This window comes from Rhamphochromis longiceps, linkage group LG14 (genome assembly GCF_057381845.1).
Source record: "Rhamphochromis longiceps isolate RC_006_pf linkage group LG14, R_longiceps_female_GT1.1, whole genome shotgun sequence".
Taxonomy (NCBI): domain Eukaryota; kingdom Metazoa; phylum Chordata; class Actinopteri; order Cichliformes; family Cichlidae; genus Rhamphochromis; species Rhamphochromis longiceps.
The window spans coordinates 9,186,847-9,213,368 of NC_140570.1; the positions used below are offsets into that span (position 1 = coordinate 9,186,847).

The 26,522-nt window shown below is 41.4% G+C and overlaps 1 protein-coding gene across 1 annotated transcript in view; it reads right to left on the reverse strand.

Annotated features, from left to right (window-relative positions):
• The window catches only part of LOC146653543 (calsyntenin-2-like), a 367,985-nt gene that overhangs the window by 20,303 nt on the left and 321,160 nt on the right, over nucleotides 1-26,522 (reverse strand). Inside the window, exons 9-11 of the mRNA XM_085379506.1 lie at nucleotides 26,283-26,445; nucleotides 16,107-16,273; nucleotides 12,926-13,074 (exon numbers count right to left, since the gene is read on the reverse strand). Coding sequence (XP_085235632.1) covers nucleotides 12,926-13,074; nucleotides 16,107-16,273; nucleotides 26,283-26,445 — 479 coding nt within the window. The remainder of the gene's footprint in view (nucleotides 1-12,925; nucleotides 13,075-16,106; nucleotides 16,274-26,282; nucleotides 26,446-26,522) is intronic.

A 26,522-nucleotide genomic window follows, 5' to 3' on the forward strand; every position in this document is an offset into this window, starting at 1 on the left:
TACTGTGTGCACGATAGGCCTGTCATGTCAACTTGATTAATCAGCCTGGCTTTACAAGTAGCTTTTAATGAACACGAAATGGCTAATTAAATACCGCACTTACATGCTGTTGTAAACATCATATCAGGACCAACTGGTTAAACAAATGTATCAAAATAAATAATTATTTACACTCTGAGATGAAGATACATAAATGTAAAGTTGTCATTCTTAAGAAAAATGTAGTAGGTATGAGTATGGTAGTTGTGTAACCATCGTACTCTTGTTTAACACACTCCTTTAAGTTGCTTATTAAGCCGAGCAATTCTATTTTATGACTTTTCAGAACTGCTAATTAAATTATATCTTTAACTTATTTCATGAAGAGCCACATTTCACACACACACACACACACACACACACACACACACACACACACACACACACACACACACACACATATATATATATATATATATATATATATATATATATATATATATATATATTAGGGGTGCAACAATACATGTATCGATATTGAACCGTTCGATACAGTGCTTTCGGTTCGGTACGCATATGTATCGAACAATACAAATTTTTTTAATTTATTTGATCAACTTTTCTTCTGACGATGCTGTCTGTGTTGAGCGCTCAGTGGATCTGCGTTCGACTACTCCGCCTAGGCTGCACTGTCGAGTGCAGATCCACTGAGCGCAGTGTGCTCTTGTGTGTGTGTGTGTGGGGGGGCAAGCTAGCGAGACAGAAGCCAAGCTCGTTGCAACATGGCAACTGCCTCAACCCTACCCGAAATTAAACCTCCCCCACCCTCATTCAGATCTGGCCTTTGGAACTATTTTGGTTTTCATGTGAAGTATGACCCTGAAGGTAAGCGCGTCATGGACTAAAGTAAAACAGTATGTTGGATGTTCCACGCAATGCTCAATTACATTTGCTGCGTTATGGCGTTAACGTCATTTCAACGAGATTAACTCTAACAGCACTAGTGGGAACAAAATGAATATGACTGCACATTTACGCCGACATCATCCTAGTGCAAAGACAAGTGGAAGCAGACAAAAACAACAAGCACGCATGCTGCAAACTTTACCCGAGTCATTTAGACAGCCGTTAGCACATGATTCTCCTTATGGGGACCTGATATGTTTAATATGCTGCTGAGAATATAGCCCAGAAGAAGCGTATAGTATAGCTTTTATTTTGGAAAGAGACATTTCTCTGTAATAAACTCTCTTTTCCAAAGATGAGTGATTTATCGATCAGATAGATTTATTTTATTTTTTAATTATTTTGTTGTTTCAGCAACATTTAATTTAAAAACTGTACCTTTGAGTTAAAATATATATTTATAATTTTAATAAATGACAAATTAAAAAGGCATGAACATTTTTTGTATCAAAAAAATATCGAACCGTGACACCAAAGTATCGAACCGAACAGTGAATTTTGTGTATCGTTGCACCCCTAATATATATACATACATATATTTTGCCTCAGACAGTCAGAAATATTATAATTCAGATCAGTACATTTACATATTTTTGTATCTATAAAAAGAAAGCTGACACTCGCAAGACTTTATCAAAGGTGTGAGCATCACAGCAGAGGCCTTTGTGTCAAAGTAGCTGAAGATAAAACACAGTAAAACATGAAGGTGATTTTCCTGGCCTGGGATTTTAGAAAAATATTCTGCAGTACATCAAAAACGAAAGAAAACCATTAATCAACATATGAACATTACCTCTGAAGTTACAGCGGTTTTATTACAGACACAGCTAAGCGTTTTGCATAATTTTAAAAAGTTTACATTTGTTCAGAAGCCTATTGAATGGCAGAAATGAGGCTTTCTTTTCGGAAGTAAGTAAAAGGGAAAAAAACAGCGGCCGACAGCGCTGTAAACAACGGTAGACTTGTGCGTAACAAGCAAGCGAATAATGCAGAAAACAGATTTTTAGACGGGAAACTGTTGTTGAAGAGAGAGAGAGCAGTGCATGAAGTGTGGTGGAAGCAAAACAGCAAAAGTCAGAGGGAATTCATGACGATGTTTTTGTGAAGCGTAGTTTGGATCTTCTTTTGCTGCTGGTTCGGTCAATAATGTTTGGAGAGAGATAAAACGAACAGCTTTAGAATCAGCGCAAAAAAGACGTAAACACAAAGCGTGGACCCGCCAAAACATCAGAATCAGCGAGCTGTCGGCTTTCAGCCCCGACCGTGTCCGTGCCGTCGGTGAGAAAGGCGACATCTCACTGATTCTGATCCGTCGGCGGGTGCTTTGTTTTTATGTCTGTGCAGAATCCGTGTACCTCCTCTCATTTACTGTTTTAGCTGTTTGGTGGTTCTTGAAATTTTGTGAGGTTTAACCTGAGATTCTGGCATTAACGGATATGGTCGCCCACTAAAGTTGTTCCCTAATACTTTAACTGTTGCAGTAATCTTCACATCATCAGATCTTTGTCTTCTCCATGCACCTTGGAAGTAGGTGAAGTTGTGCCACAAAAATGTGTTGGCTTTCTCTAACGTTGCAAGGTCTTCACCTTTCAAAGACCTGTATAAAGCTCATACTGGTGATTGTTGTTGTGAATTGGCTCAAAATTGAAATCAATTATGAGCAATCACACATGTTTTATGCCATATTCTGAATAAGAATAAGAAAACATCCTGCTAATTAACAGTGTGTGTGTGGATGTTGACGTAGAAGAAACCAGAAATGAACTAAATTAAACTCATATGTGAGTTTTTCTTTAATTTATGACAAATATAACATGTAACACATAGGGGTGGGTTTTTATAATCGATTCATCGATTAAAATCGATTCTGGCTTGGATAACGTAAAATCGATTCATTAAAATCCTGAATTGATTTTTTAATATAAATTTATTTTGTCCGAAATGCCAGAATCTCTGGTGACATCTCACAAAATTTCAAGAACCACCAAACAGTAAATGAGAGCAGGTACTGATTCTGACCCGCGGATCAGAATCAGTTAGATGTCGCCTTTCTCACAGTCGGGGCTGAAAGCCGACAGCTCGCTGATCCGGGTCCGCGCTTTGTGTTCACGCCCTTTATGCGCTGATTCTAAAGCTGTTAGTTTGATCTCTCTCCAAACAATATTGACCGAACCAGCAGCTAAAGAAGATCCAAACGCTTCACATAAACATCGTCATGAATTCACTCTTTTACTGTTTTGCTTCCATTGCGATGCGCAGCTCTCTCTCTCTCTCTCCCTCTCTCCCTCCCCCTCTCTCCCTCCCACCCTCTCTCTCTCTCTCGAACAGTTTCGCTTTCTTCATTATTCGCTTGCTTGTTATGCACAAGTCTACTGTTGCTTACAGCGCTGTCGGCCGCTGTTTTTTTCCCTTTTACATTCTTCCGAAAAGAAAACCTCATTTCTGCTGTTCAATACTGAACAAATTTTTTTTTTTTTTTTTTTTAAATGACATCAGAAACAGCAGTATGCGACATTACGTGATGGCAGAGCTTCAGTTCATCCTTTGTCATTTTTTTTTTTTTTTTTTTAAATAAATAGGACAGGGGGAATGAATGAGAGAAAGAGGGGGAGAGAAAGAAAGAAAACCAAAGGGGAGAAGAGACGGTGAGAAGGGGGGGGGGAAGAGAGAGAGAAAAAAAAAAAAGAACTCCTGGGTCACCTGTATGGAGAAAAAAAAAAAACAAACAAAAAAAACAAACAGAGGAGACAGCAAACAACAAAGAGTAACATAATAATAGAGAAAACAAAGCACCATCACAATAAACTAGCTAGTCATAGATATCAATATTTACTAAATAATAAACGATATTGTGCAGCACGCAAGATAGACAGCGCACAGTGTGCTTTGAGGCAGCAGCCAAGAAAGCTTTAGTCCGCGTCTGTGAATACCCATGTGTGCATACCTGTGTGGATCAGCATGCTTGCATTCCAAAGGTTTCTCCATGTAATGATCTGCTAGGGAGTGTGGGGGGGCCACAGCCCCGTCCTCCAGGGTGTGAAGCGGGTATGGAGGAGATCAAAACTCCAGACATCCAGAGGCCCCCAGAACAATACTGAACAAATTTAAACTTTTTAATATTATTCAAAATGCAAAATGCTTAGCCGTGTGTCTAATAAAACCGCTGTAACGTCAGAGGTAATGTTCATTAATTAATGGTTTTCTTTCGTCTTTGATGTACTGCAGAATATTTTTATAAAATCCCAGGCCAGGAAAATCACCTTCATGTTTTTCTGTGTTTTATCTTCAGCTACTTTGACACAAAGGCATCTGCTGTGATGCTCACACCTTGGATAAAGTCTTGCGAGTGTCAGCTTCCTTTTTATAGATACAAAAATATGTAAATGTTCTGATCTGAATTATACTTCTGACTGTCAAAATTTCCCAGATTTAAATCGAATCGAATCGAATTAAATCGAATCGTGGATCGAATCGATTTGGGACCTTGTGAATCGGAATTGAATCGATTCTAGAAATCAGTGACGATACCCAGCCCTAGTAACACACCTATTAGCTGATATATTAGCTGAATTGTCAAAATCACACGGATACATTTTCAAAAGTCTTGAATGTAGCGCTATCATTTAAAAAATGGAGCAAATTCATTTTCACTTTCTTGACACAAAAGACTGAAACAAAAGAGAAAAAAACCCTCTTAAACTTAGCCTAACAGCAGAGAAAAACCTGACTGCAGTCTCTAATCCTCTGTAGTCAGGGGCATGAGGCCACAGTTTGGGACAAAAACAGGTTTCGGGGCATTGTGTAATCTTTCCCTTTCTTTCCTATGGTTATGGCTGGTGTTATGTGTCTGCGTGCCTGCTTGCAGCTTGGGCACCAAGCCATTGTTGTGAGCAGTGGGAGATACAAACTCAGTGATGCGGGAAGTCGGCTGCCGCGTGGGCCTGCAAAACACACACACACACGCAAACAGCAACTGGAGCCACGCCAACTTAATTATAAAGAAATATGACAAGGGAGCTTAAAAGGGCTGTTGCAAAGATTAGCACTGGATACTTTTATTTGCAAGATGCTTGGAGTAATTGCAGTTATTAGGTGTCAGCACAAAACAAATTTAAATGCATTTGGAGGAATCAATTATCATCTCTGTTTATTATGTGAAGAGCGATACTTTCCGCATCAGTCAAAACGGGAGTTTGTTCCAGCACTCGCGGACACGTCGTGGCAGCTGGCCATGTTTCAGCCTCCCAGTGTAACCGAGTCTGTGAAATCGCCCGTGTTATCAACTAGACTGTACACAAGGATTTACTGCTGGAAACTCACAATGGCTCACAAAGAGACTTATAGCCACAGGCTGACCATTAAGCAGTCTAGGAGAAAAACTGAGGTCAGTCAATATCAGTCAGTAACTAAAGGTTATGAGCAAAGCCCCCTTACATTTCTTATTTTGTCAATAGAGGTGTTCTTCTGTAAGAAGAGTCAACTTTAAACAAACATGTTTAAATTAACAAATCATAAATATAATGCAGAAAAGACCATATAGAGTATTGAATTAAATCTTAACCTGACCATGAATGGACTGGATTGTCTATTTATGGCACATTACCATGCAGGGAGTAGCCATCAGTAGACAGTTACACTGTGACCACAGACCAAGTGGTCAGCAGCAATATTCAGGTAGGCTGTGATATTTAAACGCCCTTCAAAATGTATGAATATCCCCCACACCAGCCTAAACCGCTGATACAAGTCAGGATGGCTCCAAGCTTTCATATTGTTTATACCAAATTCTGACCATGTTGCCTCACAGCAAGAAGACTGTCTTCATGTTGCAGCAGAAATTGAGACTCATCAGACCAGGCAACGTTTTTCCAATCTTCTATTGTCCAGTTCTGGTCCGTGTGAACTGTAGTCTTTGGTTCCTGTTTTAGCAGAAAAGGAGTGTCACCTAGGGTGTCCTTGACCATGTCTACATGTAGTTGCTGCCGTGTGATATGCTGATTAGATATTTCTCTAAATGAGCAGTTGAAGACCTAACAAAGAGACCAGTGCCCAGTGTGTCTGTTGCTGGAGGAAACCTGAAAGACCACAGATTACACATTAAACACATGCCTACAACATGACTCATTCACCCATTCACTTTTTTCTATAAATATGTGCTTTCTATCTAACATTTACACACATTCATACTCCGATGGATGTACCCGAGAGCAACTTGAGGTGCGTATCTTGCCCAAGGATATTAGGCATCCAGACTGGAGCAGCCAGGGATCGAAACACCAGCCATCCAATGAGTAGATGACCTACTCTACCTTCTGAACTACAGCTCAGCTGTTTTGTCTGTTCCATGTCCTTGTTTTTTAAACTCCTCTAGGTACCAAGCAAAAATTGTAGGCTTGGTTATGAACGTGTCAGCCCACAAACTTCAAACCTAACAGGAATCTCTTGGAGACACTTGTCTGATTTAAAAGACACTCGACACAGCAAAGCTACAACTAGCTTACAGCTGGCTTCATGATACTTTCTTTGCAAGACTGTTTTGACGGGTAAAAAATGTCATGCGCTCCTACACTGAAATTATTGGTAAGTTGAGGTCACATGGCAAACAACCAGACTTTCAGTTTACAGCTTGCATTTTGCAGTGATTACTACACCACTCATTTAGTCCTCATATAAACATGACATGCCATTTTCATCCTACTACGTAATAGCTGTTAAACTTTATGATCTGATTATAGCTTTGTGTGGTAAAGCAGCTTATTAGCCCTGTTATGTTAGTCAGAGTCTTCTAGAAGAAAACCTTTATAGTGTGTGTTTTATTATCAGACTGCTCGTATATAAACATATACACATCGCTATCACTCAGAGTGCTCCTGCTGTTACGGAGAAGCATAAAGATTAAAGTCAGGGTAGCAGAGCTCTAGAACTAGCTCATATAGTTGGAATGATGCTATAATAACTACTAGTAATTACTGACATTTAAAAACATCAGAAGTCAAGATGACTCCCACACAGATATAGCTACAGTGATTAGTATAAGACTAACAACCTGATAAGCATTCCTTTTTGAGGTTTTGCAGGCATGTGACCACCATTCTGGATGCCTGAGATTCATAGTGACAGTGTAAGAGCCCAGTCACACATGCCTAGAGACTGGTCCATGACCATTTGTTAACCAGTGGTTGTGAGGGAAAAATGTATATTTCATTACCGGTCGCTGGAGGTTGATGGCAGTCGCTGGGAAAATGATTGCTAAATCCCCAGGCACACAAGCCTACGGACCAGTAAGTGACCACCATGGCAACCACCTATCACTAAGGAAAAGCATGTATTCTCTAATCGTTTGGAAAAATCCTCACTGGGATTGCTTTGGCTTTTAGCATTTTGCTGCGGTTGTACTTTAAATGAAAGTGAGTTGTCCAAGCTGTGCTGACACTGTGGGAAGTGCAACACAGACCAGAAATGGAGACGGTCTGACCATCAGAATAAAAGTTGCACCTTATGGCTAGTAGTTAGCAAGTGTTTGCAGACAAACGTAAGAAACTGCAGCCAACTGTAACAATTTGGTAGCAACCACAGCAATGACGAAGAGGTTTTTGGCGTAGCACCTGATAGGTTTGTAGCTTGAACCCATCCGCTGGAACGTTGAAGACAATAGGGTAGCCTCCCCCTCACCCTAGATGGTTCATCCTAGATAACACGGTGAGGAAGTCCTGCAGTTCATCTAAACAAAGAGCACTTAGACTAGAACAGACGCAACTACGTTAATCCTACCATAAAACAATAAGACACGGTATGACCTCTCATGCTCCCAAAGTGCTGTCTAATACACACAAAGTTTGCAGACTATCAAGGATCAAAACCTCTACCAATCTACAACTAATTACAAAACTCTAAGCATATATAAGTAAATATTTCTAAGCATAAATGACAATCAACAATACAAATCTAACAGCACCTTCTTCGAATTTGATTTCACACAGCTAGAGTTGGCAACACTGCAAGCCAGGCGGGAGAAAACATTTTTACGTCCCATTTTTCAATTGTATCACATCCAATATAACGGACAACTTTCTGCTCATGACGTCACATCATAAAACTCAATACCTGACCCACAGATTCAGTCATTTTTATTCCCCTATGTAAATACATGTACATGTACAACAGCTCTGCCAGCTTTTACATTTTCCAATTTTATTGTCCACAGACACCACAAACTACTATATTCTTACAAAATGTTGAACTAATATTGCAAAATGGTCAAAACCGTCATTGTTATCACTGGTTCTGATAAACTGTATCCTATCCTTCAGTCTTTCTTTGGTCTTTTGATAGTTAATGCTAAATTAATCGTCTGTAATCTGGGTGTGCTATGTGATATTCAGCCTCACTTTTGAGAACTATACAAAGCAGGTTTCTCAGTCCTGCTACTCCCGTTTGATCAGCACTGAGTTTCAGCAATACTGAAATGATCATTCATGCTGCAGTGGTCTTGTAACTGGTGTAAATCAAGAATCAATTAATAGATTTCAAATGTTTCAAAATGCAGCAGCAAGACTTCTTGTAAGAACTAAGACAAGTGTACGTATTACACTCGTTTAACGGCTCTACATTTGCTGCTCATTTGTTTTAGAATGCATTTTAAAATTTTATGTCTCACATTTAAAGCCCCTCATGGCTCAAGGAAACATATTGGAACTCTTGTCTCAGTGAGCAGCCTGAGATTCTGCAGGAGAAATCTGACTGTTCACACACAGAGTGTTTGCTGTTTGGGAGACTTGTTGTAAAACGCCCTGCCTGCAGACCTTTGCCTTCTTTTAAATCAGCTATAAAGAAATATTATGTAGAGTTTTTTATAATACTTTAATATAGCCCTTCCATTTTCGTCCACTTATCCAATTCAGGGTCACGGAGCCCATCCCAGCTGAGATAGACAAGCATTTATACTCGTGTTCACACTAACCCCACTAACTGCATGTCTTTGGACTATGAGAGGAAATCAAAGAGAATCCACGCTGACACAATGAGAACATGCAAGTTCCACACAAAAAGGCCAGACTGAAGGTGGGTTCAAACTCAAGACCGTGTTGCTGTGAGGCAACGGTGCTATCCACCTCTCCACCATGTGAGCACTTTGGTGTTCTTTACTTTATTCTTAACCACTGAGGTACACTGTTTCAGTCTTTACTTGTCTCTTACTTGTCTCTGTGTTATACTGCTAAACCAATTTTTATAGTTTGAACTTTGTGTTTTTTAAATCTTTCATAGGGGAATGCTTTTCATTACTGGTAGTATGTCTTTTTATACAAAACGCGGGTGCTATTATGGCTATACAAACTTTTTATAATATCATATATAACACAAAATTACGTATGAATTCTTAAAATGATTCTTAAAACTCATTTTCTGGGACGTATTGCATATATTTTTCCATTTCGAAAGTTTTGGACATTTGCATCCCAGACCACGACTGGCTACGACCAGTGTTGGGACTAACACGTTATTAAGTAACGCGTTACAGTAACTACGTTATTATTGTGGTAGCGAGCACGGTAACTAGTTATTATGCCAAAACCGGGAACGCGTTACTCGTTACTGGGATTTAAATAGGCTCGTTATTCGTTACTTCGTGTGGTGGCTATCGCGGAGCTTCCACAGATTCAATAACATTAGCAAGTGGTGGAAGCCAGCAGGTGGATGAAGGAAAAGGGAGGCAAGAGGAGCAGAGACCCGAAGTGAACTGAACTTCAGGAATCGTCTCGTATTCAGAGAAAATATTACGCGTTTCGTATTGAGGTGAAAAGGAACAGTTTGTCCCGAACTTCAGCTACAATGAAAAAGACACAAAGCTGGAGTTATTCTGTCGTTACGCTGCACAGCTGCCTCTTCTTCTCTCATCCTCTCACCCTGCCTCTCCTGTTTCTACTTCAATCATGAAACTGATCAATGATCAGCTGATCGGCTTTTCTCTCTTGTTTATTTATCGCCCACTTTGCGCCAGAAAGAGGAAACCAGCGGATGTCGCGGTAAACAACAGCAGCACTTTTAAGCTTGATCAGCTGTTGTTAGAATTTATTTAATATTACTTTCTAGTATCAGCTGATGTTTGCTGGAGCCACAGCTGTAAAGCTGCTGGTCATGATGTCGGTTTGGTTATCTGGTGAGAGGGAAACATGAAGATGAAACCAGGAGATGTCCTTACTGAATCATCAGAGCTGAACAGGTGATGGAGAAACAGGTTCACCTTTTAGGTGACATGAATGAGTTGAAGGGAAGTTATGAACTGTTTCTGAGAGACAAATAACACCAGGATTCTTTTCTAAGTAGCTGACAGCTGGTAACTGTGCAGGGGCGGGTCTAGCAAAGTGTTGCCAGGGGTCCATGTAGGGCATTAAAAGGGAGAGGGGGGCACAAAGAAATACTTTCTTATTCTCATTTAAAATGTCTCACTTTTAAAAAAATAATTATCTGAGTCTTACAACAAACGATTGATAGATTGATGCATGTATACCATCAGAACAGTGTACATCACTGTCACAACAGTGTTTATTTTCATTCAAAGGCTTTATGATTTTTCCTATAATGGTGGGCCGGTCTCTAGTCAAAATGCCCGGGACGATTTTTTTGTCCCAGTCCAGCCCTGTATGCAGCTCATCTTCAGTCTGGTGTTACCTACATCTTCCTATTCAGAAGGCAGAATTTCCGAGTTCTGAGTACAATCGAAAGCACCACGACTGCAGTTTTCGTGTTGGATGTAAAAAGCAGGCTAGGATTGAATCAGGTGTGGGATTTCTCTCGTGGAAATGTGCACATTATTTTTTCCTTTCTATTGGTAGGTGGCACAGTGCACTTGTGGCAAGTAAGCAAGCTAGAAGACTGGCAATCTTGCTGGGTATCCAGTTACGGAAGCAACACATTAACAAGAGAATTCTGAGTAAAACCAAAGTTACTTTCCCTAGTAACTAGTTACTCTGAAAGTAATGAGTAACTTGAAGTAACTGAGTTACTTTTGATAGAAGTAACTAGTAATGTAACTAAGTTACTAATTTAAAGTAACTTACCCAACACTGGCTACGACACAAGCCATGTCGTATCGAGTCGTGATTGTTCACCCTCGCGTTGAACATTCCACGGCCAATCTCAAGTGGGCATGTGCAGTAATGTTTTTCCAGACCGGTATTTTCACCAGTTTTAGCAGGAAAAAGCACAGGTGCGTGTCAAGGGGGTCCCAGTGCTGTGCGTTGTGTCTCACTGGCAAAGGCTTGTGGGATACCTTAATGACTCACAGCCAGTGTTAATGTCATTAGTCACACCTGGACTTCGATCACACACACAGGTGTTTTCTCTCTGGCTGATTAAATCTGTTATCTGCAGCACTTCTCCAATCACATCTGAGCCCCAGAGCCAGCTGAAAGCACCTGTCCGGGAAGCGTCCGTCTCCATTTTCGTGTTTTTGTGGTACGAGAATAATGCACCGTCGACGCCACGTTTACACTTTTATTGATTCCACAGCATCTAGAACGCGGAATCAATAAAATTCCGCGTTCTAGTACAGATTCCGTGTCTGAACCGCTCTCTGTGACAAAAAACAAGACCGAGGACGAGGGGAACCCAAGATTAACGTGGTTCGTCTAATTATATTCTCAGTGCCTGCAGTAATTTGGCTTATTAGGCGTCAGCAAGAAAGACGTTTAATTGCATCGCCAGGAAATATTTAGCATCTCTGTTTATTTGTGTAAAGCCATGCTGTCTGTAGCACCCGCTGATGCCTTCTTGCAGGAGGCCAATTTCCAGACTCTCAGTGTAACTAACAGAGCTGAAAGGCAAGATTTACGGTCTTTTTTTTTTTCTGGCGTCAAACTGGATGTTTAAATAAAACTCATCCCCTAAACATGCTTTTGAGTGGACCCCATTTTTAAACATTAGCCACACATGTCCTCAAGTAGTGTTTTATTCCTTATTTTACACACACACACACACACACACACACACACACACACACACACACACACACACACACACACACACACACACACACACACACACACACACACACACACACACACACAGCTGCGGCAACTCGCAGACTAGTCAGCAGTCTGTGGAAAAACTTCATTTAAACAACATTTAGCAATGATGCAAGCTTAGCCCTTATTAGCATAATGTATTCCTTGATAATCGGTGCGCCTCCAGCTACGACTCTGCTTCATCACCAGCAGCTTGTGCAGCACACACACCAACATGTGCATACTCATCCATCCACACACTCACACACTCTTCTGCTGTGTTAGTTGAAGTTCTCGGGCCTGCCGCTGTGCATCGAACCCATCGGGAGGGCGGAGAGTGAAACCCCAGGGCTGTGCTGCAGGGGTCTACATATATTTAAAACAATCATGAATTTTAATGGTAACCCGCCAAGGGAGGCTGTTTTACCAGCCAGCCTCTCTTCTCTGTGCCTTGCGTCTACAAGCACGCACACATACACACACGCACACGCGCACACACATACACACACGCGCGCACACACACACACCCTCTCCTTTTGCATCTCTCTTCCCCTCGTTCCTCTGGCAAAATCCAGGAAGAATTATTAATACATGACATGAAAATGTAAAAACCAGCCCCCGGTGGCGACAGTGAACCGAAAATGGTGTATTAAAGGAAAGGGGAAGCGACAGCAGAGGAAAACGAGAAACAGAGGGCGGGGTGGGGATCAATGCGCGGAAAGGGAATCATATATCAGTCGCGGTGTGATGTCTGCCGTGTTGTTTTAACAGAAGTGTCGAGGTGGGCGAACATCTTAAAGAAAAGGTACCCAGAAACAGAGAAAGCGTGTGAACACTAAAGGAAACAAATATCGTCGTGTAGGAAGAAAAAAACGACAGAGAGACACACACACGAAGCAGATTTCAGTAAAGATAAAGGAGAAAAAACAAGGCAAAAAACAAGGCAAAGAACAAGACGAACGCGGCAGTGCACTCACTGGACGGTAGTGGAGATGTGCAGGCGTCGGATGCCTGGTGTGGGAAACTGACGGGAGTTTATGTAGGAAACTTTCCTCACAGCAGCGTTCATGTTCTCCAAGTCCTCGCCCTCCATTACCAGGATGGATTGAGCTGGGTTAAAGTGAAACTAGGGAGAGAGAAAACACAGATGTTAGACGGAGAGCGAGAACTGACACAGCAGATGATAAAATGTCCGTGGGAACAGAGCCATTTAAAACTGAAATCAGTCAGCTCTAATTGAGATGCTGTAGATTAGCCTGTGCATACGAAAGCTGACAGAGTGAAAGCGTGCAGGGCATGGGCAGATTAACCTGCTGCAGGAGAAGGGGGGGCAGGGGTACAGATTCCACTCTCTGTGCAAAACTTACCGTTTACATACCGCGCGGCTCACGCTTTGCTGTGTGGTAATGTGATTAAACTCCAACGATTTCAAGTCGTGGCCTTAAGATCAAATAATTAAATGGAATCGGTACTATATGGATGTTTCAGGGGTGGCCGCAGCTTCGAAGGAAGAACAGCTTATCCAATAATCTGAGATGCTTTATTCAAAATCCAGATCCTCAAGTCTGCATGTTTGCCCAAGATACGACCTATAAACATGCCGCCGTGTGTCATCTCTGTTTATTGTATGTGTTTGTGGGTTTGACCAAGTTAATGTGGCTTATACTGAGAGTAGAAAAGACTAGAAAAAACAACATTTTCAAATGTATTTCTTTCACTTATCCCATTCAGGGTCACGATTCAAATGAATAAGCGTTCCTGGGTAAACTGGAGGAGGTTGCGTGAGGAGAGGGAGCTCTGGATTTCTCTGCTTAGGCTCCTGTGGCTGAAACCCAGAAAACCAACTTTTTGTTGCTGAACCTTTAGTGTATAGTGTTTGATATTTGTGATGCAACAAGAGGCAAGGGTGCTTATAATCTCATGGTAGCACTATCATGCCCAGCCCTCAGGCAGATGCACCTATGGTATAAATTTGAAAATCCTTGAGGTCAGCATCACTGAGATTCGAACTCATCTGAGATTTTTAGTAGATGCACGATGATATTTCAAAATCCTATGTCACCTCCTCGAGTTATCATATTCACAAACTTGGGGGTCCACACTGCGCGCCTGCCCGGCGGGTTGACAGCAATACTCCATCAGCCTGAGGGGTAAAAACTGAATAATTTCAGCAGCGTTTCTGCAAATGATAAAAGGTCACTACCTTTCTGCTTGTTTCCAGGCAGTCCCTGTGTTCTACAGGTTTCACTGTACAGTGGTGCACACATTAGTTTGCAGAGACTCGCAACTTGTTTGAATCAGGCAATCCATCAAAGTGAACATCACGGCTGCGCTGCTTTACCATGCAACGGCATAAAACAAACACATCCAATGTTCACTGTGATGGATCACCTGTTTCAAGGTAGTTTCAGGCTTCTGCTTCCATACTGTACTGAAATAAATGAAAACCTGGCATAACTAAACATGGCAGTATGATAATAATGGGAATATGCATGAACTAGTAAATATCGTAAACATAGAGACACACAGTAGAGCTGGTTTTACAGAGCAGTGTGCTCTCCTGCAGAGTTTGATGGTAGCGATTTGAAGCCTTCTTACTTCAAAAAGGATTCAGTGTTCTCCTGCCAGAACTGCAATGAGTAGTTCCCATTTTCTAAAACTGGGTATCAGCACCAGGGTGAAGTTACTCCTCCTCTCTGTGGTGCTCTATACAGTCCCCGCGCCCTGTCATTTTCCCCATTCACACTTCTTTCTGTCTCCTCTCATCTTCTGTTCTCTGTCTATACTTTGTGTCTACCTGCCTCTCTGCCTGTTATTCTCCTCTGATTGTGCAGTGCCAGCTGTCCACCTGCCTGGCTAAGCTTCCCGTGGACTTCCAGGGGCCAGATGAGTGTGTGGCTAAGAAGAAAATTAAATGGCTCTCAAAAGATAAACTGCATTGGCCCTAGAGAGGCTCTCCTCTTCTCTCTCATATCCTCCACCTCATCCCAGCATGCCTTTTCAAAAGGCTGGCATGCATCTCTTTGCTGCGCCACAGCACAAGGTTCTCTATAGAAGGATCTGGAGTTTGCTGGAGAGGGAAAAGCTGAAGAGGGAGAAAGAATAAAGGAGCTGAGAGTGGTAGGGTGCTTACAGGCGATGGCTTTGAGTCCACACAAAGCCCCATCTATCTTGTATGCCCTCTATCTTGCACAGCACAGTGAGATCAATTAGCTACGCCAGTGAAAAAGGGGAAGAAGAAGGTAGTTGAAGATTTTCAGGAAAGCCAGGTTTGGTTGCCATTACATTTACTGTTACGTTTCTTTCTTCTCCATGGTCATGGCGTTTCTAAGGTAACTGCCCAGCTGTCGGGTATAGATGAAGTGCTGGTAAGTGACCTCTGTGTCCAGGGTGTACATCTCTGTTAGAGTTCTCTGCATGAAGTTGATCATGGGCAGCACGTTGGGAGACGTGAACTTGCAGTTTTGTACATAAGAAATGTACACTTGCTTAAGAATAGGGGTTGAGGTACGTTTCCTGCTTCTGGCGGCAGATTTTATTGAGGGCCGGGAAGGCAAGAACCCGACTCGTCTCTTCCCCTGTGCTCCACTGCTTCATTAGTTGCTTAATCAGGTGGCGACACTGTTTGGGTAGACACAGGTAATACGGTACAAGCTGACTGGTGTGCTTCAGGAACGCACAGATGACCGTAGCCTCTGTTAGTCTGGATAACAGCTGAACCACTTACATGTATATACGCAACACTTTCCTTGTGACATTACGCTATACTGACCAACGTACTGGGTCACATACACATAACACCTACGGAGTGTTAACCCCGTAACATTATGTGGTCTGCAACTTCATGACTGAGTTGGTTTATTTCTTAAACACTTTACTTCCTGACTGAGGAATATCTAGGAGATTCCATGAACTGACTTATGGCAACACTGGGATCCTGTTACAGTACCACACTTGAATTCAGCGAGTCATTCAGTAATTGTTTGGCTTTTGGTATCTAAAACACTGAAAAAAGCCCATCCTCTGTTTCTTTTAATATCCATTCTCTTCACTGAACTGATGTGATCTGCACTATTATCCGACGCTTTAAACCAAGATGAGAGGTTTTACTGCAGTCCCTCTTTTTGAAACACCTCCTTTATCTCTGTGTACGTGTACCTTTATACTCTTATCCAGACTCTCGAGGGAGTTTATGTCCAGTCCCTCTTTGCAGGCCTGCAGACAGGATATGACTTTCTGACTCTCAATCTTTCCCGGTCGGATGGTCAATCCAGAGAGGCTTCCCCGGAAATATTGAGTGAACCGCGGCTTGGTCACCTCCCCACCTGCAGAAAACAACAACAAACAGATAAAACAGTGCGTACTACTACAGTTCAGATAAATGAAAATCATTTTTCCACTTTTTATGGAATCATTACAGAAGGTCATGTAAACATTTAGTTACAGTAAACCACTGGTTTATGATCCTTTAGGTAGTTATAAGGTTATAAATGGCCCAAAGAATCATGTTTTGTGTCTCCCAACCTATGATTAAGTGGAAGGGTACTGCTGTATAAGTGCAAGTGCTCCTCAGCCAGCCCATCCAGGCTAAATAAAGGTAAGGAAAAAGTCAACACATTTAAAGGCTGTCCTCTGAACTCCATAAAGGCCAATACCAGCGATATGAGTCTCCAAACCACTCATTAGCTGAAAGGTTACCAGCTCTGGGTATCAAAACGTCACCTTTGGATTCCTGTCCTTCCTTTCATTTCTCTCTTCCTTTTCCCTCTTTTGGTCTCTAATTCTGGCGGTAATCCACCGAAGCACTAAAAGTATTGAACATTCCGCTCATATGACAACAAAATCCAAACTGGCTCATTGATCAAACACATTTGGAGGATGAAGTGAAGCAGTGACCGATGGGAAGGGTGCATACCAAGAGAAAGTCTTCCACTCGTGATTAATTGATCTGTCTTGCCTCTCAACATACTTCTGAGAGACTCTGTGCCCTGATCCACCTGCTCTCAAGAGACTGCTGCTGGCAAATCCAGGATGTTTTTCACACCTGCTTCTTAATGTTGGGAAAATATGTACAGCTTTGGCCAAAATCAGGCATGTCCACAGATTCTTCCATGATTGCCGCTTGCTTTGCATCTAATTACTCAGTAGATACAGCAAGTGAGGGACTGGGTCCAGTTATCTAATAGCCTCGAGCTAATCTGTTAACCCGTCACTTGGATGCCAGTGTCTTTCTTCCACTTTTGCATTGTAAGTAGATTCTTTATAAGTTGATCTCGTTTTGCTCTGACCTGTGAACCTCAGCCTCTGTGTCCAGTAGACACTTAATCCTGCAGCTGTAGACAGTGGGGTCTGGGTAGGATTCCAGATGTAACACATTATTTTTACTGCCTTTACTTTACTGCCAGGCATCTTTGAGTATCTCAGCTCATACAGATGGTAAATAGGTTGTAACAATCTTTACCTCTGGAGGATCCTTACACACATTATATGTGGTGCTGCACTTCTGACAATTCCTTCCTAATGACTGAACTAGCTCTGAAATTTTTAAAGCAGGTATACTGCAGCAGTTGAGTACTACGGATCCCTGCTGTGAAACTGCTGCAGGTAGGTGTCAGTGGCACAATCTGCAGGGTAATATGAAGGAATTGGCAGCCCTTTGGGCTATAGATGTTAAAGGCCAAAGTACTGACAATAACATTTGTCTGCGATGGTCGCTGTGTGTTTATCAGGACACGCCTGTGTCTGTTGAAGGACAAGACACATTCATGCTCAACCTTCAGGACCTCAAAGTTTGATGAGTGAACAGCTGTGGCAAAGGTATTAGCTTTCATGCAAGGCTCCAGTGCACAAGTATTACTGGATTTGACAAAAATAAGAGTCATCTACAAAAATGACAGTAAGGACAGTATATCCCCCTGGATATACTGTCCTTACGCCAGCCATACTTACCTCTGCCAAGGAGGTTATGTTTTTGGCAGCGTTTATGTAATTGATTGAATGAATTCTGATCAATTTAGTGGGGGTGTTAAATCTGTTACATTTTGGCTGACATCCACCAAAGTCTTTAAGGTCAACTCACTGATTTATTGCTAAAAAAAAAAAGCCTCATAAATTAGAAACTATGTGGTGTGTGTTTTCAGGATGTAGTAGCTAATGTTTAAAGATTTCAAAGGTCATGTTACATTTGACCTCTGACCTCTCCTTTAAGGTCAAAGCATTGATCTGAAGGTCAAAGTGATAATAATGATATCCAGAGCTGTTTAAAACTATGTTTCTTACTGCCATTGTTTGTATCACATCACTATGATGGACCTCGGACCTCTTCTTCAATGTCAAATAGGATCAAGCTTTCATAAAATGGCTTTTATCTTTAAACTATAATTAAAATTTTACTGCCTTTGTTTGTATTGGTAGTAGTGGATTCTAAATATCACATTATAGTTTGCATTCAAATATCGTTTCACATTTGACCTCTGACCTCACTTTTACATTTCACATCTGCCTTTCTCTCAAGTTGATCCCAAAATGAGTTACAGCTTTAAAGAAAGGGAATGAGCTGCCTTGGTGGAGACTCGTGCTCATTTAGCGCTTCTTCTTTGTCTTAATAACTACAAGTAATTTTTTTGTTCTTATTAAGTCATCATAGGCCAGAGAGGAAAAACCAGAAGCAGGAGAGTACGTCTATTTCCATTTCAATTTCAATACAATAGACCTCCACACTCTTGAAAACTCTTTATACTTTTATGATGATAAACTTTCCTTTGGGGGTCGCCCAGTACCTTCTAATTGTAACGGCACATTTATTACTGTCTTAAGTGATGCATTTAGCTCTTGAATGGCTCGGTCAGCACAGATGGAGACACAACTGACCACTACTGGAAACACTTTATCATGCCTCGCTCTCCTGGTGAGAAAACATGACAGAAATGGGGAGCAGTGAATCCAGCCCTTCAAGTCAGGGAGGCTATGATTGCTGACCTGCAGCTACATTGTGCACAGTGACTACTCAGACAGAGCTCCCTTATCACCCACGGGGCAGACAACAGAGTCCTACCAGTTGATGTGATCTACCCGGGGGATCTTATCAACCCAGCTGCTTGTCATCTGCTCGCCTGCCTTCTTAGATGAGAAACAGATGAAGCCTTTTTCTTGACTAGGAAGTGGGAAATAGAGGGGTAGATATAAAAATTCTTACCCCCTAACTCTTCAGCTTACTGTCCAGTTCATGAATTTAGGTGCAAGTCCCCAGTCATGCTTGTATGACAAATGCTCCCATACACCTACTCGAAAGTTAATGGAAGAGTTTGGAAAAAGCAAGCAGGAAACAGACTTTTGAAAATGTTCTTTTCAAACTATTTTCTACTCAAAGAACTGCAATTGTCTTGTCAAGCTTTAGACATATACCTTTTTGTAATTGCTTAGGCTTGTCAAACCAGCTACACACGAGCAGAATATAAGCTTATATAGTGTAGCATATTTATTTGAAGAGCAAATCTGCTGGCTGTTCTGAAGCCTGAATCGAAATATATGGTGTCTGTGGCAATGAAGATGGTGTCTGTGTGACATTTGACTTCCTAGAAGCCTCTAAGTATAACATGTTAAGTGACAATAATCAAGCAAATTGTCTTTTTACCTTAATGCCTCATTCATTGAGACAGGTGCTTCTATACTTTTAGCCTCAAGTAATTACCAAGTGTACACTAGGAGTGGCTATAGCTCAGGAGGTAGAGCTGGTCACCTACTGATCGGAAGGTTGGTGGTTCAATCCCTGGCTCCTCCAGTCTGCATGTCAAGTATCCTTGGGCAAGATACTAACCCCAACTCATCTTTTTATGATGATTGTCCTTAAGCAAGCTGATGAAAATGTTCAGCAGCTGTTGTAAACTGACATAAATTAACCACCGGGGCCATTAAGAGGTAAATGTGTCAAGCGTGTCACTTTAAACTATGTTATGTGTTGTACAGAACTACAAGCTTGACAGGAAAGTAGTGGTTGTTACTGGATCACTGTATACAGTCTATTATTATTAGTATTCCTGACACCAATCACCTGTAAGTGTATTCACATTTTACTGTGTGGAGCGACAGGGCCACACTGACATCAAGTCACTCCATGTTACTCCACTCCAGTTCAGTTAAATTACCACAACCACAGCCATGTCTTTATACGTGCTGGCTGATGCCCTGCCAAGTGCCAGGCTGTCAGGCGACTTCAGTCTATCTCATAAAACCACAAAGTCACATTTGGATTAACAGACACCAAATTATGCCAAAGCCATAGTTTCCTTTTACTTCACGCTTCCCTTATTCTCACTCCCATGCTCAGTTACGTTTTTCTTCCCCTGCCTTCTCTTAGGATGTCCACCTTTCCACTTAGTCCCACGCTGACAGATGTTATCAATTTAGGCCGCGGCCAGAGAAACCATTAAGGATCCCAGACAGAGGATAAAAACGGAAAAGCAGAGGAGAGGGGATTACTGAGATGCTTCAGAGCAGGAATGACACGGGTGATAAAATAACTGATCATTCCACTTTACAGAGACTGGTCTTTATGTGGCGTCAGCTCTCTTTGCCCGATATGTGCAGCTGTATAGATCTTCACTCTTTTTTATTTGCGTCGTTTCGAAAACAACAGATGAGGTGGAGAGGCATGGGTGAGCTGGAAACAGGATCATTACTTAAGTGTAAATATGAAAGATGTGGCTCCCTCGTTTAGCTCTACACTTATAATGTATGAGTATCAACACCTGTGAGCCTGTATTTATTCAATACACTCTACATACAGATATATTTATGGCTCAGCAGTGCAAATCATCAAAATTACTTCCTGCATGTTTACCGCTGTGAGGAGGGGAGCTCCAGAGGCAGACCAACGGTGTGTGATTACACACTTGAAGAACGAAGAGAACGAGGCAGGATGAGCGTGTTGCTCTTTGCTATCTGGCTGTTACATACTTCCGAACATGAACACCCTCCGTCAGGTCAGAGGGTAAATATAGATTGACTGTGTGAGGAGTACACAGCCAGCACTTACTCTCCAAGGTGGAAGCAAAGGGTTTGATGGGGGGGAAACATTTTTATTAGAAAATAGGAGAGTGTGGAAAAAAGGCAGGCAGATGTGCAGCCAAATAAGCTTTGTTGTTTCACTAGCAGGTTAGCAGGAAAGATTTTGTCTTATGCACAGTAATGGCCAATGGATTCTAGGTTTAAGACTGATTTTAACCATGAGACTAATACCATCTATATCTGTCTTTGCATATTAAAGGTTTTGCACTTAGACGTTAGCTGTTCATTCACAGCACAGGCCTCTCACTCATTTCAATGAATGCAAATCCACCTGGAAAGATCCTGTCATCATATCAGACAGTCCAGAACTGTAAACATAGCCTTATAAACACCTGCGCAGTATTTTTGCACATAGAAATTCACGAATCTGTTACTAGAACTAACCTCCCACCACTCACAAAGAATCATACCTCCATTAATACAGTGCTGTCTGTAGTTTCAATAAGTCTGATTTTAAGATGGTTAACATATAGTTTTGTTTTCTTTTTCACTCACAGTAAGGATGAGGGATTAAAGTTCAGCATGCATTAACTGTTGAGGAGTGGAAAGCCAAAAGTATTATAGTTTATGTAAATTGTCCAACTGAAGTGTATAAGTATTTCAGACCACAACAGAACAGGAACTATTTTTTCTACTGAAGTTGAAGCTAGTTTAACCGTGCATTCATCCAGCAGCAACCATCACACACCTTTGTGTGTGCATGTGCAGAAGGGGCGGATGCTGCTTAGTGCTCACCCAGACATAACGTCTTCATAGAGAAAGATCCGAAATCTCAGAATGAGGATGAATATTTTTTGTTTATCTGAACACATACGTGTGTGTGTGTATATCTACATATATATTCGTATCTGTAAATGAAAATATATGTAGTGTGTATATATTGTTTTTTGTTTTATATGTCTGAAACAAATAAAGATACAATACAATACAATACAATACAATACAATCATCCCAGCATATAATAGTCCAGGCTGTTTGGATTTGTATTGGTATCTCCATGTGCGGGAGTCGGTTTTTGCAGGGAGGAACCCCAACAGCAAGATCCAAACACAGAATAGAGCAGGCATCAAGACAACATAACACTGATTCATTCAGATATGGGATAAAAGGGAAGAGCTGGGCTGGGCTGGGGTGGCTTGCAGATGCATAGCAGCTCAATGCAGGCTAAAGCAACTAAAATAGAGAGCTACATTACATTTGCCAAATGGATGTGCCGAATGGTCACAACTGAGCCATGCAGAATGCTAAGATGGTGCTAAGATCAGGTAAACTGGCAGCAATGCAGCTGATCTTAACTTCACGGTGATCTCGAACTAATGTTGGGCAATTTACACTAAACAACAAGTAATAACAAACTAAGAAGCCTGATTTTTGTTCTTAGGCTGGTTGTTTGGTTAATTCTGCAACTGATTTGCAAAAAGAATGAGTGTTAACGCACACAGTGTGTACACACAGTAACTATTTTTCACGTTGGTGTTTTACCAGGCTCTCTTAAAGCAGACCATGATCACCTGTTAATGAGTTTAATCAGTCTGAAGCACATGTAGCAACACTACAGACCTTGTTACCAATGGCGTGTCCAGCGGGGTGGCCTGGGGGGGCACAGGCCACCCCCCCAACCAGACTGGCCACCCCAGGTGCCACCCCAAAGGTAAAACAAAATTCAATCAAATATCAAATGTACGATTATGTTTTCACGGTGAAGCTCAGATATCCGAGTGTAAGTGAATGCACCATCGGCTTCTGCGCTATGCGCATCACGTTAGCAAAGGTAGGAGAGCCAAGCACGAAAGACGGCACTGCAGGAAACAATTTTTCGGTGAAAGAAAATGAGGACAGAATAAATGTCCCGGTAAGTAATATTAAGTTTGTTGAGTTTAGTAAACTTCGGTGAAATTAGAATACCAAAGAAAAAATAACACTTAAAGAATTATTGCAGCCGTGGAATATTTCAGACAGTATGCTGCTGAGGGCAGCTAACATAAGAGTTATGAGTTATAAGATATAATCTAAGTCGTAACATTGCTGTATGGAGCTGCAGATTTGGTTGCAGGTTAACATAGCTGGACTGGCCATCGGGCATACCGGGCATATCCCCAGTGACTTATTTTTTATTTTTTTTGTAATGGCATGAACAATGAGAGGTGGTGGATTTGCCAGATGCAGGTCGATGTGTAAAAATAACTCAGTTGTTTGGTGGTGGCTATGGCGGGGCTTCCACAGAGGCCAGCAGGTGGATGAGGGAAGGTGAGGCAGGAGGAGAGACCCGAGGCAGCCGCCAGTCCGAGTGTCAGGTGAACTGAACTTCAGGTAAGAAGTTATGACCTGCAGTCTATCTGGGTCAGATATAAACCAAGTTTAGGTGGAGTTTATTTTCGTTGTGCTGACTTTTTACCGTCAGTTGCAATAACTCGTACTGCGTTCTAGCCAGCTTGATGGAGTTTTTAGGTGGGTGGGTTCTATGATGTTACTGATAGTGAACTTTATTTTATTCATAAGGTTAGTTAGTAGAGTTGCCAACGGCTCCTTAAAAATATGGAATGGTCCCTCATTCAGAGAAAATATTACACGTTTCGTATTGAGCTGAGAAGAGATGCAGTTTGTCCCGAACTTTAGCTATAATGGAAAAAAGACACAAAGCTGGATTTATTCTGTCGTTACGCTGCACAGCTGCCTCTTCTTCTCTCATTCTCTCCCCCTCCCTCTCCTGTTGCTACTTCAATCATGAAACTGATCAATGATCAGCTGATCGGCTTTTCTCTCTCATTTATTTATCGCCCACTTTGCGCCAGAAAGAGGAAACCAGCAGATGTCGCGCTAAACAACAGCAGCACGTTTAAGCTTGATCAGCTGTTGTTAGAATTTATTTAATATTACTTTCTAGTATCAGCTGATGTTTGCTGGAGCCACAGCTGTAAAGCTGCTGGTCATGATGTCGGTTTGGATATGTGGTGAGAGGGAAACATGAAGATGAAACCAGGAGATGTCCTTACTGAATCATCAGAGCTGAACAGGTGATGGAGAAACAGGTTTAACTTTTAGGTGACATGAATGAGTTGAAGTTATCAACTGTTTCTGAGAGACAAATAACACCAGGATCCTTTTTATGTAGCTGACAGCTGGTAACTGTGCAGGGGTGGATCTAGGAAATTTTTGCCAGGGGGCCAGGTAGGGCATTAACAGGGAAAGGGGGCACAAAGACATACTTTTCTTTCTTATTCTCATTTAAAATATCTAGCTTTTATTAAATAATTATCTAAATTTTACAACCAAAGTTTTTATCTGACGTAAAATGTATAGAAATCATACATATATCAACAAGACAGTGTACATCACTGTCACAACAGCATTTGTTTTCATTCAAAGTCTTTATGGCTTTAATACCTGGTGGGCCGGTCTGTAGTCAAAATGCCCGATTTTCTGTCCCAGTCCAGCCCTGCAGGTTAATACTGGCAGTGTCACCATGCCAGCTGACTGTATTTCATCATCAGCCAGTGTTGTTCTTTATCAATATTACCAAAGTTTACCATAAGGCAGCATAGAAAGTATTTACTTGCTTTCAGGTTTTATTCAAATGTTAATCTTTTCAGTTGTTTCTCCACTTTTTCCTGTTTCAAAATCAAACACCAGTTTGTGAGAAGATTATCTTCTTTTTTTAACAGGCAGATAAAGTTTTACATTGGAACTGGCTAATTTGCCAATTGTTTGTTACAAATGTTCATATTTTAATATTAAAAAATGTTTTTGCCCAAAACATATGTGCACTATATGTCAGTAAAAATACTATGCAAATATTGATGTCCTTGAATGCTGAGTAAAGACTGACAAAGCACTGATTGTATCTCTTGTACTTTATCAACGCAGTATCTAAAAACTTTGCACTGTAGTGGTTAAAATCTCATTCTAATAAGAGTTAAAAGCGCATTCAGTTATTAGGTTTATAGGCTTATTGAATTATGGTTAATGGTTGGTAGAATTTTTTTTTAAACATTATCTGCCAATTACATCTGCCACCCTTCTCCAAATCTGTGCCCCTACCTGGCCCCCCCCAACAAAAATTTTCTAGACACGCCACTGCTTGTTACAACAACCAGAATGGCTTATTTGGGTGACTGTATGTAACACAATAATTCTAGATTAAATCAATTTGCTGTAGTCAGGACAGAATCCTGACTACAGCTGACCGACCAGTTAAGACTTATGAACCATGAAATTAAATCATTACATTGAATTAAATACTCCAGAATATCAGTGGAGCACTTAGAGCTGACAAATTTGTTTTTATTTATTGTGCCACCACACTCCATCATATTATATCCTGCCTGAACTCTCTATCAGCATCCGACTGTTTCTGTAAAGCCCATCAGTTAGCAGCTATAATAAGCAAAGACATGCTACTGCACATCAGTAAGTGTTCACGTTCCTTCTTTTTCTTTTGCTCTGAAAACACATTTACAGCCCAAACCGGGCGAGTTAGACAACAGACGAGCGCAACTTTGCAAGCATGTTTGCAATCAACATACTGGATACTTAACTCTGTGCTTTGAAAAGGCTATTTATGTCGCTAATGGCTTATGTTCAGATTTTAGTACTGCCTTTACAATACACGACTGAGACTTTGGCCCCAACAAGGAAAGCACAAATAGTCTCTGAACTCCCTCTACTATTCAAGGACCCTTTAATCTTCCTGAAGGCCTACAGTGTTCAATGAAAAAAAATGGGAGAGGGAGGTGGAGTAAAGGAGGATGAATGCAAATGAAAGCCACACATGATGACCTGCTGCTGCTCCCCACATTGAGAGCCATCTTTATGTAAGGCTAAGCATCACTGAGCATTCTCATTTGGGCTATCAAATCAGCAGCATGCAAAAAAAATCCTCTTTCTTCTACCCTTATGCAATTAGTGGCAGCTATCAGTTTAGAGGACAGTTTAATTGTACGCCTTCATTCACACTCGTTCAGTCATTTGTCAGAGGCAGACTAAGTGCTCTTCTTAATTACATTGTTCATTCAAGGCCAAAGAACACGTTCCACACTCGGTGACTCCCTCAGTGCAAATACTTCAGCAGTGTTATCCCTGAACCTTCTCACGTATAGAAGCAGCAGGAGGATTCTCAAAATACTTCAAATTACAGTGACCTTCATATTAAAACTTTCGTTTCAGTTGCACTTTTTTAAAATTGCCCTCAAGATGAATGAATTCTGTTGAAGAACATTAACTGAATACCTGCACCGCTCTCTGGTATCATCATCAGCTTTGGCTGCTCACCTTGCCAGCAGGCACCCACTGTGAGCTGAACATCAATCTGTGAGGGGTGGATGGGCCAGTCGTCCGTCACCAGGTAGGGGTCATAGGTCACTCCGTCCACATAGAGCGTCACCACTGGGAACTCCACATTGATGACATAGTAATGCCACTCCTTATCGCATATCTGAGAGGAAAACCCAGAGAGATAAATGGAGCTTGGATTAAAAGGTTATTCAGGAAAGTCACGAGTATCCTGAATCA